Source organism: Talpa occidentalis, unplaced genomic scaffold (assembly GCF_014898055.3).
Source record: "Talpa occidentalis isolate TD23 unplaced genomic scaffold, MPIMG_talOcc4v2.1 talOcc4.11, whole genome shotgun sequence".
Classification (NCBI taxonomy): domain Eukaryota; kingdom Metazoa; phylum Chordata; class Mammalia; order Eulipotyphla; family Talpidae; genus Talpa; species Talpa occidentalis.
Genome location: NW_023601104.1, coordinates 23,699,605 through 23,712,741, shown reverse-complemented (window position 1 = coordinate 23,712,741; position 13,137 = coordinate 23,699,605). Strand labels below are relative to the sequence as shown.

Below are 13,137 nucleotides of genomic sequence, written 5' to 3'. Positions count from 1 at the left end.
ATATGTGAAAGACACTGATAATTTCAGTAAAACTGTATAAAGCAGAGTTAAAGTTACATCATTCTTCCTGCAGTTTCAGCTCCCTGTTATGCAGCAACTTTAAGTCAATGGGTCTTTCATAGTCCTCTCTATGTGGGGAACAGCTGTGTAACTTTTACTAGACAGCTGAAGTCATGGTGTCTGAGAAAGTGGCAGAACCCACTAATAGCTGAAAGCAGCTGCCAACAGTTCATCATCTCCACACTGGAATGCTTCTTAGTAGGAACATGAAGCTAATACAAAAAGCACAGGTGACAGCCAGGGTCCTGATGTACCAGAGCTCTGATTTTTGGAAACTCTAAACAAGGCAAAAGGGCTTACTGGCAATAATAACAATAAGGCCAACTGCACTTAACTAATTGATTTATCAGGAAAACAGAATAATTTCTAGGGTGAACTATCGGAGGAATAAGGCAACTTTTACCCAGTTGTTTAGTGTCTTTTCCTCAGAACTAATAAATTTCTTCTTCAGCATGGTTTTCTCCAAATACTACTTAGAAATATATATTTCAAGTTTTATAGCTTAACATATTAAACATTACAATTTTATTGTACTTTCACTTATTGTTAATAAATCTGAAAATTCTTATTTACTAAAACAACATATTTATCTCAATACACTGTATCTCAACATATTTATACTGTAGGATAGAATCTAGAACATGTTAAAGGTCATGTGACAAAGCAAGGAAAAAGTAAAGCAAATCCAAGCCACTTATTTAACTCTATTAACAATATTAACCCATATTTGCAGATTTTTTCTTGACAAAAAAATCATCTCCATGAATTTATATACATGTATATGAAATTATATCCTAATGGGCCCAAAAATGAGCTATCAGCAGAAACAATCATTCATCTCTGTCTTACATATAATACATGAAAAATGCAGAGAATAAAGAATGTTGCTATACATAATTCTAAATGAGTTATTTTCTGTGCCAGCTAATAAAATTTTTGATTTACTTCTTTCTTCATATTATACCTTATTCCTAACTGTCTAGCCTTATTTTTACCCTGTTCTAACAATCGTTCTTTGAAATTACCACATTACTTTAAGAACTGGAGAAGAGGGCCTCCGTGGGTGGCTCAGGGGTTAAAGTCTCAGTGCCATCAAGCTATCGCCAGCCATTGCAGTATGAGACTGATCCCTGGCCAGGAAGCTAACCCACATGGTGCAAGACCTCTCCTGTGTTGCCTGCTATTCCTTTCAGGCTGCCCTCAGCAGTGTGTTTCAGCAGATCCGCCTGTTCTGCTCCCTATTCTTGTCTCTAGTGAATCCTCTCAGTCCCTGCACCTCTGGCCTATACTCCAGTTCTTGTATGCATAAATAAATAAGAAAAAAATCAAAGAAGATATAAGATATAATTTAAAACTAGCAAGTATTTCAATATTCACATAAATGAACTCAACAAGAAAGCTCTGTTTACATGCTTCCTCAAAATATAAATGATTCTCTTCACTTTTGCTAGATTTTTCTGAAAAAGAAATAAACTTTCATTATTTTCAAGTAGCTCCTTATATGTTCCTGAATAGCTTCATAAAACAAAAACCTACCTGTGAGAGGTGAGGGTGATCCAACTGGTGTTGATGGATTTGATGGAAAACTACTGCTGGTATGATCAGGAGAATAAATCTAATCAGAAAACAAAAGACATGTATGTATCAATATGTGACAACAGCAAAAATATAAATATATTCCCAAGTAATTATTTTTACAATATAAGTTCCCATTTCTAAAAATCAGTATGAAAAATTCCTGGAAAAAGTCCTAAAAATAGTCAATTTTAGAACTATTCTATTATACACAGGCAACCGAGCTTCAGCTTTAAAACTAGGATAAAAAGTATCATGTATATTCTAACATGAGAAAAATAAAATATATCTACTATTTTGTTATCATAGTTGAAAGTAATTTGTTTCTGTTAGAAAAGACTCTGAAATTAACAAGTTTGATAAATAATCTTTCTACTCCATCCAACTAAGTGAAATCCACTAAAAGTAATTATCTCGGGCCTCCCTGGTGGCATAAGGGGTTAAGTCTCAGCATTATGAAGCAATCTACAGCCACTGCAGCATGATTTCCATCCTTGGCCAGGGAGCTAACTTACATAGGGCAGCAGACCTCTCCCGTCTCACCCACTGCTCCCTTCAGCAGTGTGTATCAGTCAATCTTTCTTTTCTGTTCCCCACTCTGTCTCTGGTGAAATCCTCTCACCGCTCCCCCACCCCCACCTCTGGCCTACACCCCAGCTCTTATATGTATAAATAAAAATAAATCTTTTTAAAAAGTAATTATCTCAGGGAACTAGCAACTTGTTTTTTGGAACAGTATTAAAAAAATTTTAAAGTCAGAAGAGAAGAAAAATATTTTTAGTAATAGTTACCCCTTCAGATTTGAAAAGTTGTTCAGTTTGATGAATTACATTTTTACTAAATTAAGCCCCAAATGATTTGCTATGAAAAAATTAAACTTGATCTTTAGGTAAGAGACATAAAAGGGATCCAAACTGAGAAAGAAGTAAAACACTATCAAGATTTGTGGACAACATAATATATATAGAAAATTCTAAAACACCACCAAAGAAAGAAAATACAATTAGAAACAATTAGTAAAGTGGCAGGCACTTATATGCAAACAATGAACTAGAAGAGAAAGAAATCAAGAAAAGAATTTCACTTATTATCACATAAAAAACAATTAAATGCCTAGCAATAAACTTAACAGAGGTGGTGAAAGACTTATACAATGAAAACTACACATTATTGAATGAAACAGAAAACACAAAGCAATGGAAAAAGATTCCCTGATCATGGATTGGAAGAATCAAGATTGCAAACATGGCCATATTAACCAAAGTAAAAGGCATACAATCCCTATCAAAGTTTCAATGGCATTTTTCAAAGAAACAGAGATCATTATTGAAATATATATGTAACCACAACAGACCTAGACTAGCCAAAGCCATGCAGAAAAAATTGAACAGAGGTATCACACTCCCAGACTTCAAATATACTAGGAAGCTATATTAATCAAAAAATTAGGTACTGGAATAAAACCAGATGCACAAATCAATGGAGTAGAATTGAGAGCCAGAAATAAACTTGTAAGGATCGTAAATATATGACAAAGGGGGCAAAGTACACAGAGAAAGTGTCTTCAACAAATTGTGTTGGGAAAACTGACAGTCATCTGCAATGAAAGTAGACCACTATCTCATACCATAAGTAAAAATTAACTTAAAATGGATGCGACTTGGATGGCAGACACGAAACCATAAAATACATAGAAGAAAACATAGAGAAAATACTACAAGACACTGGCTTCAGAGATATATTTGGGGATTAACTCCAACAATGAGGAAAAACAAAGAAAAAATAAAATGGGACTAAATCAAACTAAATGGCTTCTGCACTAGGATACCCTGTTGAATGGAGAAAATATTTGCATATTATATATCTAACAAGGGGCTAATATCTAAGATCTACAAATGTCATACAACTCAACAAAAAGAAAACAAATAACCCAATCAAAAATGGGCAGAATATGGGCCTCCCTGGTGGCGCAGGGGGTTAAGACACAACCTATGGAGCTATCCGCAGCCACTGCAGCACAAGTTTGATTCCCAGCCAGCCAGGCAGCAACCCACATGGAGCAGCAGACCTCTCCTGACTCGCCCGTTGCTCCCCTCAGCAGTGTATTTCAGTCAATCTGCCTGTTCTGTTCCCCACTCTGTCTCTGGTGAATCCTCTCATCGCCCCCACGCCTCTGGCCTGTACCCTAGTTCTTGTATGCATAAATAAATCTTTCAAAAAAAACTAAAAAAAAAAAAAGGGGGGGGCAGAATAGCGAAATAGACACTTCTGCATAGACAATGATAAACAAGCACATGAAAATAGCTTCATCACTACTCATATTCAGGGAAATGAAAATTAAAACCACAATCAAATTAATACCTTATACCTGTGAAAAACCTGTGAGAATGGCCCACATCAAAAAGACCAGAAACAAGAGCTGGAGAGGATGTGGAGAGAAAAAACTTTCGTACACTGTTGGTGTGAATGTAGACTAGTCCATGCCCCATGGAAAACAGTATGGAGGTATTTCAAAATATTAAAAATATATTTACCATATGATCCATTAATTCTAATTTAGGTATCTACCTGAAGACTACATAAACACTAAGATGTTCATTGCAGCAGTATTTACAATAGTTAAGCCACAGAAACAAGTTAAGTGCCCAATAACAGATGAATGGGTTAAGTAGATTTGGTATATATACACAATGGAATACTCCACTATAAAATAAAAGATGAAATATTGCCGTTTGCAGCAACATAGGTGGAACTGGAAGAGACTACGCGAAGCAACAAATTCAGAAAGAGAAAGACAAATACTGCATGATTTACTCATAAATAGAATATACAGAAACAAAACAAAAGGAATGGCAAAAATGCAAGATTCATTCAAGTTCACTTAGCAATTCTTTTTTTAGGTTTTATTTATGTATGCATACAAGAGTTGGGGTACAGGCCAGAGATGTGGGGGGTGAGAGGATTCACCAGACAGAGTGGGAGCAGAACAGGCAGATTGACTGAAATACACTGCTGAGGGGAGCAGCGTGTAAGACAGCAGAGGTTTGCTTTGCCATGTGGGTCAGCTCCCTGGCCAGGGATTGAATTCATGCTTCAGTGGCTGATGGTAGCTTGACAGTGCTGAGATTTAACCCCCTGCGCCACCAGGGAGGTACAACTGAGCAATTTGAACATTTAAAATATTAGATATTTTAAAGATCCTTAATCTAGGTGCCAAGGACTCCTAGAAGGTGTGCTTTAGAATGATCATAAGAGGCATGATATATTTTCTTCACATTTCAGTATTTAATTTAGGGCAGACATTCCAATTATGTGGCTAAATTGTAGTCAAATAATTTGAAATGAAAATCTACTGATTGGGGCAAAAAAAGTCATCCAACAGAAATAACTCTGCTCTGAATAAGCTTAGAACTCCAATGAATTAAAAGAGGTATAAATTATTGTATATAAATCATCTCAGCATTGGTTTTAAAGAAAGCATAATACACTGAACAATACTGGGACAGGCTCACAAAATTTTCTAAGTCATAATCAACAAATTTAACAGCTTTCATTTTTTAAAAAAGGAGATAGTACTAACTAAATTGGAAATAACCAGTCTATTTCCTTTGACTATGAATTGATAAATCTACCTCAACATAAAAGAGACGAATGTGTCACTAAATTGCAAATGCCTGTAAGTACTAACTCTCTACAAATATCCAGATCTAGAAGTGCTATATTCAAATTAGAAAGCCATTTTAATCAAATACTGTACAAAAATTAACAACAATGAAAAAAATAAACTCATTAAAAAGATAAAAAAGGGCCTCCCTGGTGGCTCAAGGGGTTGAGTCTCAGCACAATGAAGCTACTGGCAGCCGTTGCAGCAGGAATTTGACCCCTGGCCATATGACACAGCAGACCTCTTCTGTCTCCCCCGCTGCTCCCCTCAGCAGTGTATTTCAGTCAATCTGCCTGTTCTGCTCCCCACTTGGTCTTTGGTGGATCCTCTCACCTCCTGCACCCCTGGCTTATACCCCAGTTATTGGATGCATAAGATAAAATAAATCTTTAAAAAAGATGAAGTCATTTTGGTAAAGTCATTTGGTAAAGTATATCAAGTATACTTCATGGGAGGAATCAGTAATAGAGAGAACATACATAATAAGATCAATATTGCTGGTCTTAAAATTGTTACGTAAAGTTGCTACCTTTTTAAAAATTCAAGGGATATGTGAAAATTAGCTACAGGTGACATTTTGGTTCCTAGAGGTCGGCACATACACACTGATTTATTGCAACCATTTAAGTAAATTAAGTCACTGAAATTCAACAGATATGTCTCAATTTAATTTTGTAAATCACTGTTTTCCCTGTTCAAGATCCATCATTTTATCTCTTATCAATAACTGATGCTAACACATATGAAATATGATAAGTATAATACTAGTAAGACAAGAAAGGGTTGATATCATTGATGGTGGGCATGAAGAATGAGAAAAATTTCAGTTACATGGAAAAACTTTGATTATCACAAACTAGAACAATTCACTGATTTTCTATGCTCTTGTTTGTAAGGATTAATAGCATGAAAATATTGGAGAAATAGCATTCCTTTTCTTTCACACCCTCCTGCTTCTGTTTTCTTTATAGTGCTTATATTAATCCCTGTGTAAGTTTGTTTGCTTATTTCTGTCTTTTACCTTTTCGCCTAGTAAAATGCATTTGCAAAAGATTAATCACTGTTCAAAGTTGGCACATTTCTTTTCAATCCTTGTATGTATATACCTAAGTTTCACCTTTCCTTTACTCTTCTAGCTCTCTTGATTAAGTTTCCCTAGAGATCTAGTCTGCTTTCTTTTCTATTTACCTATATTTTATCTCTTGATAATCCCATTCTTTATAAAGAGTCAACTATGACATCATTCTTATGAGTGACTTTGAAACTTACATCTCTATCGACATAATGATTGCTGGATTTCCTCATTTTGATATATTCTTCTTCTCAAGTTCACTATGTCCAAACCCAAAGCTTGCATTACAGCCCCAAGCTTTCTACTTTTGCAGTCTACTTTCCTGTCTTCTCTCCCTTGGTTAGCATCACCACACTCATCAACACCAAAACCTCTCTCTCTCTGTCTCTCTCTTTACCCCATCTCAACCTTTCCCACCATAGACATCAATATCCACAATTCTTTAATAATGTTTCTGGAACAGGTTCCTATCATTCTCATTGCCATGGTACTACTTTAAATGTTTACTAAAACCTCTGGGTGGACTATTTATGTCTTTATATTTCCATTTACTCCCTGCTCCTTTCATCTCATACATAAATGCCTGCACTATCGTTCTTAATCAGTTTTTAACAGTCAAACCCAATGCAGTGCTTGCTGTTACATACTAAATAAAAGAGAATGACATTTGCTGTCCTTCATAATCTGGTTTTGAAAACATATTTCTACCTTATAAGCTACTTATGCACCTTATTATCCAAACAAACTATTATTGTTTTCTGAATATAGCTTATGCTTTCAAAATGCCTGTTTCTTAACTTCTTCCTAAGGGAATTCTACATCACTATCCAAGTCTAGTTCAAAAGTTTTCTTCCCATTTACGTGTCATTTTTACCTCCCTTATACTTTCAAAATAATCTGCACTTCTCTTTGATCTTTTTATTCTACACTAGCGAATACATCCTTTTTTATATAATTGCCTTATTTTCTCTCCATGATTATAAGCCCTCCGAAGGTAGGAGCCTAATATATGTTCAACATTGAATCTATCATTGTCACTGTCTGATAAAAGTAGGTGTCTATACATGTTTTTAAAAATGTAAGCAGTTATACTTCAAATATGCTATAATATTTTTTGATAAAAAGCAGGACTCAGCAAATGGTAGCAATTATCGTATCATTTTAGCAACGGGGTTCTGTAACAAATATCACACGGGGAAAAAAGATCTTGTTTTAAAAATTAATTTACTTACAAATAAGTTTATGGTATAAATTTTGAGAATTATAGTCCGTAGTACATTATTAGGTACATACAGGATCTTGAGGGTTTAAGTGGACTATCAACAATTATTTTCCCTGATATCTTTGCCCTTATAATTAAGCAATCTCTAAGCATGTCAGGAACAGGTGATGACCTTTTTGTCTTAAAGAAGGAAATGGAATTATTTTAGAGTCCTATATTAATCACCTTGTAATGATTTAGCAAGATGTTTTGATACTATATATAAAATAGGTATGAGCTTTCAAAAATTGCCAAGAAAACAGTTGTACCAAAAGTATATTAAGGACCAAAAGATATATCAAGCATTACCAAAAATATATCAAATGTAAACATATAACTCCTGGTGTCTTTTCAAAAGAAGCTTCACTATTTGCACAATAAAAGTTATTTTCTCCACTCACCCATCACATTCCTTGGTTCTATTCGGCTTTAAATTTAAGTGATGACAAACAGAATTGTTACTAACACTTTTCCTGAACTGGTAGACAGCCAGATAAATTAAAGAACTTTTTCTTGATCTTTTATTTTCATAAAAAGAATTGTATGAAGTGAAAGAAACAATACAACATTTAAAAAGGAGGATAATACACTTTTTCAGATGACAGATCATTTCATTAAATTCTATCTCTGCATGTTTATTCTATTACCAAATAATATGCAAATTACACTTATTTCATAGAAATTGTGTTACTTTAAGAAATTCTAAACTCGAGGCTTTATTCAACAATGGACATTCTAAATCAGCAATACATCACTTTTTGTACTTTCTAACCTTAAAGAACTTCTACATTGATGTTTGAAAGGGGGGGGGGAGCCAGATACTTAAAAAAAGGGGGGGCATGGGAGTGATTTAGAATCTAGAGCATAAACACAAAGTAAGAACTCATTTTGCATGCAGTCCGTGGTCTCCATACTGTTAAATGACCAATGATGAATAACTCCCAATACCTTCTGCCAGGCTTAAAGGGTAATATGCCTCGTTTTACTGCAACAAATGAGGCTCCTCCTCCTATCAGTCATGGTCCATTCCAGTCAGCAGGGTGCCAATAAGCCAGAGGCTAAAGAAAAGGGCCTCAGACAAAAAAGAAACAATAGAGAGTCCCGAAGTCCAACCTTGGAACTGTGGGTCTAATTTTTTAAACACTACAGTGCACATTTCAGTTAATCTTTATCATGCTAATGTTATTGAGTCTAAGGAACAAAGAAACGTATTTCATGAATTATTTAAAAAAAAATGTCAACTTCCCTAAATTTTCTTTTCTGTTGTCAGAGACTACCGACCATTTAACTATCCAGAGTAAAACACATGCGCTCGCACGCACATGAGAGAGAGCTTGTAGCTCTCTCTCTCACTCACTCTTTTTTACTCTCTTTCCTCTCCCCCTTTCCCTCCTCTCCTTCGCTCTGAGGTAGAAATCAAAACATAAATTATCACAAAGAAGTCTGATATAATCAACAAAGTTAAACAGTCCTCTTGTTTGATCTCTTCTAAATTAAAGACCAAGTGTTTTGATATGGTATTAGGCACTGAAATAAACCAGATGTTTCTTCCTCTATATAACTCTCCATGGGCACAATCTTAAAGGGTTATTGTCTGGCAAATGTTCAGGGAAACACATTAGAAATGGCACCAATACCCAGATTTTCCTTTCCTTCTATCTACACTAGTTTATTATCTAAACTAATGCATAATCCACAGGGCTTTGGGAACTTTGTGTAAATACTTTCATGTACAATTCTCTTTCTGGCTATCCTGAGATTAAGACCACAATTATCCTGGCTTAAAACTAAAATAAAGGAACCTTTGCAAATGTATTATCTGGCCTTACATGTTTAATCACACAGTATTCTTTGTGCTTTTTAATACCTAAACTGAAGAACAAAGGTTGTACTCTCTGATGTTTCCCACATGAAAGGCCTTCTAAGACATATCAGACAACTGGGAAGCTAGAAATAACTTCTAATGACAATAGCATGTTGTTTCTCCATACTTAACTAGATTCTGTGTGGAAAATGTCACATTGTAAAGAACTTAAGGTTTCAAAATAATTACAGTCACTTACCATTTCCAAAGATCTGTAATAACTAACATAAAATTCTAATATGCACATCAGACTCTCAAATGTAATTTTTATAAAAATTCCTTCTTCCTCACCTCTTCTAATCTTTCCTATCCCCAATGTAATGCTTTTGTTTTTCAGTACATTAAAAGAGAACTAAAATGAGTATAAGTCTGCAATGGAAGCTAGAGGAAGAATGTGTTTGGGGGAGGTGTCCGGTGGGGAGGGGATTGAAGGAAGGGATTTGAAGTGTGCAGACTATGGCATGCAGTGATGGAGCAGATGGAATGCATCACCATCAGCTATGACAGAAATGATTTATGGAATGACCTGGTTGCTCCTGCCTAGTAACAACATAGGAGGACAGAGCTAAGTTTCTATGACAACCAAAGCCCACCCACTAACTAGATTAAACATTCTTTCCTGGTTTCTACTCACACTGAATTTGGACTTTCTTTTCCAAATGCCCACTGGTTTGGCTATCATGATGGTCATAATATGTTAAAATATTCAAGTACTTGAAGGGTAACTGAATATGAGTTTGAAGAACCGCTAAGATTTTCACAAATTCTTGACTGCCTATATGCCAAGTTTCTTTAACAGAAGTTTTTCTTGGATAAAATAAACACAAAAACCTTTGAGAAAAAGCCCCTGAAATACATATGTAATATTTTAAAAACCTGCCTAATATTGAAAGTTCAAATGTTATTTGTCTTCCTATTTGTGAAATATCTGCTACTTGGTTCTTACAGAAGCAGCAGAAAGAATACCGCAAATCAATCAATACCTAGGAAGTAACTAGATTCAATATTATTGAATAGTTTTCTTCCTAAGTAGGTCATTTTCATGAGCTAGGAATGTTAAGTCCAGAAAAAGTGGAACAATCTCCTTTACTCCACACCTGTAAGACAACAGACACTGCAGCACTTCTCTTTCTGGAAGTACAGAGAAGTGAACCTGGTCAGATCAGGGCTCTAATATAAATGGGCTTTACCCTTCCTAACTTGGTGATCCCTAGGGCAAACTATTAATCTCTCCAAGCTGAAGTTACTTAACCTTTTACACTTTAGTTCCTCATCTGTAATGTGGGGCTAATAATGCCAGGGTTTTCGTGAGGATTAAATTAAAGCATGTAAATGCTCAGGATGGTGACTAGCACCTAGTAAGCATTTAAATCACAGCCAATGTATGTGTGGGTTTTGTGTTACCATCACTATTTTTATCATATGATGTACAATTGAATTCAACAAACATTTATGGAGCTTTATTTTGTGAGGCTCTGTTATGTGGTAGACAAATGTGACTTGTACTTAGCTGCAGAGAAAGATTTATTTACAGACACCACATACAAAGAGGTTTGTTTCCTTAAATGTTCAACAATTGCTTCCTACCACTCACACATTTAGTGGTCTGCCTTCCCCATGAACAGCAGCAAACAGAGTTAACTGCACTTCACAGAAAATGTATGACAACTCTGTGGGAATTCTGAGAGGCATGTCACTCAGGAGGAAAGAAGAAAAGGCTGAAGAAGAAATTTGAAAATATAAAGCAGTAGTGCCTCTTAAATAATTAGATTTGGAACTTTTCTGGATTATTGGTAAATGCTCTCCCAAAAGAATTCCAAAAGAAGTGATTTCAGTCTTAATGTTTTAAGAATCAGTTAGTAAAATATAATCATTGGCTTTCTCTTTCCGACATTTCCATTAGCATTATCCATGTTGTCCCAAATGGCAAGACATCATATTATTTTATGGCTGAGTAATATTCATTGCATATAACTGCCACATGTGACTTTACCCGCTTGAAGAATACAAAGAAACAAAATGAATGAACAAACAAAACATAAACAAAACCCAGAGAACGGTAGTTACCAGAAGGAAGGAATGAGTAGAACAGGTAGAGGAGGTTGACTGGTTGGTCATAAATGGTGACATGGTATTTGGTGGTGGGCAAGGTATATACAGTTGCAGAGGTGAGAAACTTTGTACCTGAAAACCTACACAGTGCTATAAACCAGTATTACCTCAATTCAAAAAAATTATTACTTTGTCATGAATGTCCTGATACACTGAAAAAGTAACTGCTTAAGAAAACACTATGGGGGAGGGGGACTTCTTAATGGCTTAGGGGTTTAAGTCTCAGAGCTATCACTATTACGGCCTGAATTCAATCTCCGGTAGGAGAGCTAACCCACATATGGCGCAGCAGACCTCTCTGTCTCACCTGCTGCTCCCTTAGCAGTATATTTCACTGCGTCTGCCTGTTCTGCTCCCCACTCTGTCTCTGATGGGTCTTCTCACCCTCGGCACCTCTGGCCTACATCCCAGTTCTTCTATGCAAAAATAAATAAATCTTCAAAAAAATAGAATAAAAATTAAAAAAAAATGCAAAATACTTTTTGTTTTGGAAAGCTTCCTTATAGAGATAATTCTTTCTTGGTTCCACTTGGTTTATTTTAATGGGCAACTAAAGTATGTATGTATACAAATTTATTAAAATAGTTTTAACTATTAATCCAGTAGTTTGTGTTTCTGATTTTAAAATGCCCAAATATTTCTTCCTTCTATCTACATCTGTTTCATTAAGACAAAAACAGAAGTTACAAGGATAGTTCTTATAGGAATTGGGAGGGAAGGCATTTTCATGTGCTATTTTAAGGGCGGCACAAGTCAATATGAATTGATAATGGCTCTAAATGAGTAAAGAAGTTATAGCTATACTCTTTATTTTTTTTTAACTTTTTAAAATTTTTTTTTAAATAGAGGCATGTTTTTATTTATTTATTTGTTTGTTTGTTTGTTTTGTTTATACATGCACTGGGTACAGTCAGAAGCGCGGGAGGGTGAGAGAATTCACCAGAGCCAGAGCGGGGAGCAGAGCAGGCAGAAGGACCGAAGTGCACTGCTGAGGGGAGCAGCGGGCGGCAGGAGAGGTCTGCGCGCCATGTGGGACCCTCCTCTGGTGGCCGGGGAGCAGCCGGGGATCGAACCGGCACCGCAGAGGCCGCGGGCAGCTTCGCAACCCAGCGCTCAACCGCTGTGCCACCGGGGAGGCCCTAGCTATACTCTTTAATTATGACACATACTACCCACAAAATCTAATCATTGTATTTAGTAGTGTAAAATTTGTTCAGCAGAATATGTGAAAGCAATACTCACAGATGCTAAAGCCTTTCCAAGTGCATCACCTGTCTGGGAGCTTCCAGCAGCATTTCCCCTGGTTCCTGGATATTTCAGGTAACGAAAACATATGAAGAATTTTAGCAGGCAGGCATGCTTTTGAAGTACTATGCCATTATTTCAAAGATGTTCTCTATTGTTATCTCACATCTGTCACAATAAACCAGCAAATACTCTGCATGTGTAGTACTTAGTGAGCAGAGGTACAGATGGATTCCTTACCAGTTTCTACATTAACAAAGGTTAAAGTTTCTTTTTTCCCCTTT

At 35.9% G+C, this 13,137-nt stretch overlaps 1 protein-coding gene across 6 annotated transcripts in view; it reads right to left on the bottom strand.

The window, feature by feature from the left end:
* TCF12 (transcription factor 12) overlaps nt 1-13,137 on the bottom strand; it is a 325,867-nt gene that overhangs the window by 37,913 nt on the left and 274,817 nt on the right. For all 6 annotated transcript variants that reach the window (XM_054701785.1, XM_054701789.1, XM_054701793.1 and 3 more), the window contains 2 exons: nt 12,851-12,915; nt 1,597-1,675 (listed from right to left, as the gene is read on the bottom strand). In XM_054701785.1, the coding sequence (XP_054557760.1) occupies nt 1,597-1,675; nt 12,851-12,915 (144 nt within the window). The remainder of the gene's footprint in view (nt 1-1,596; nt 1,676-12,850; nt 12,916-13,137) is intronic.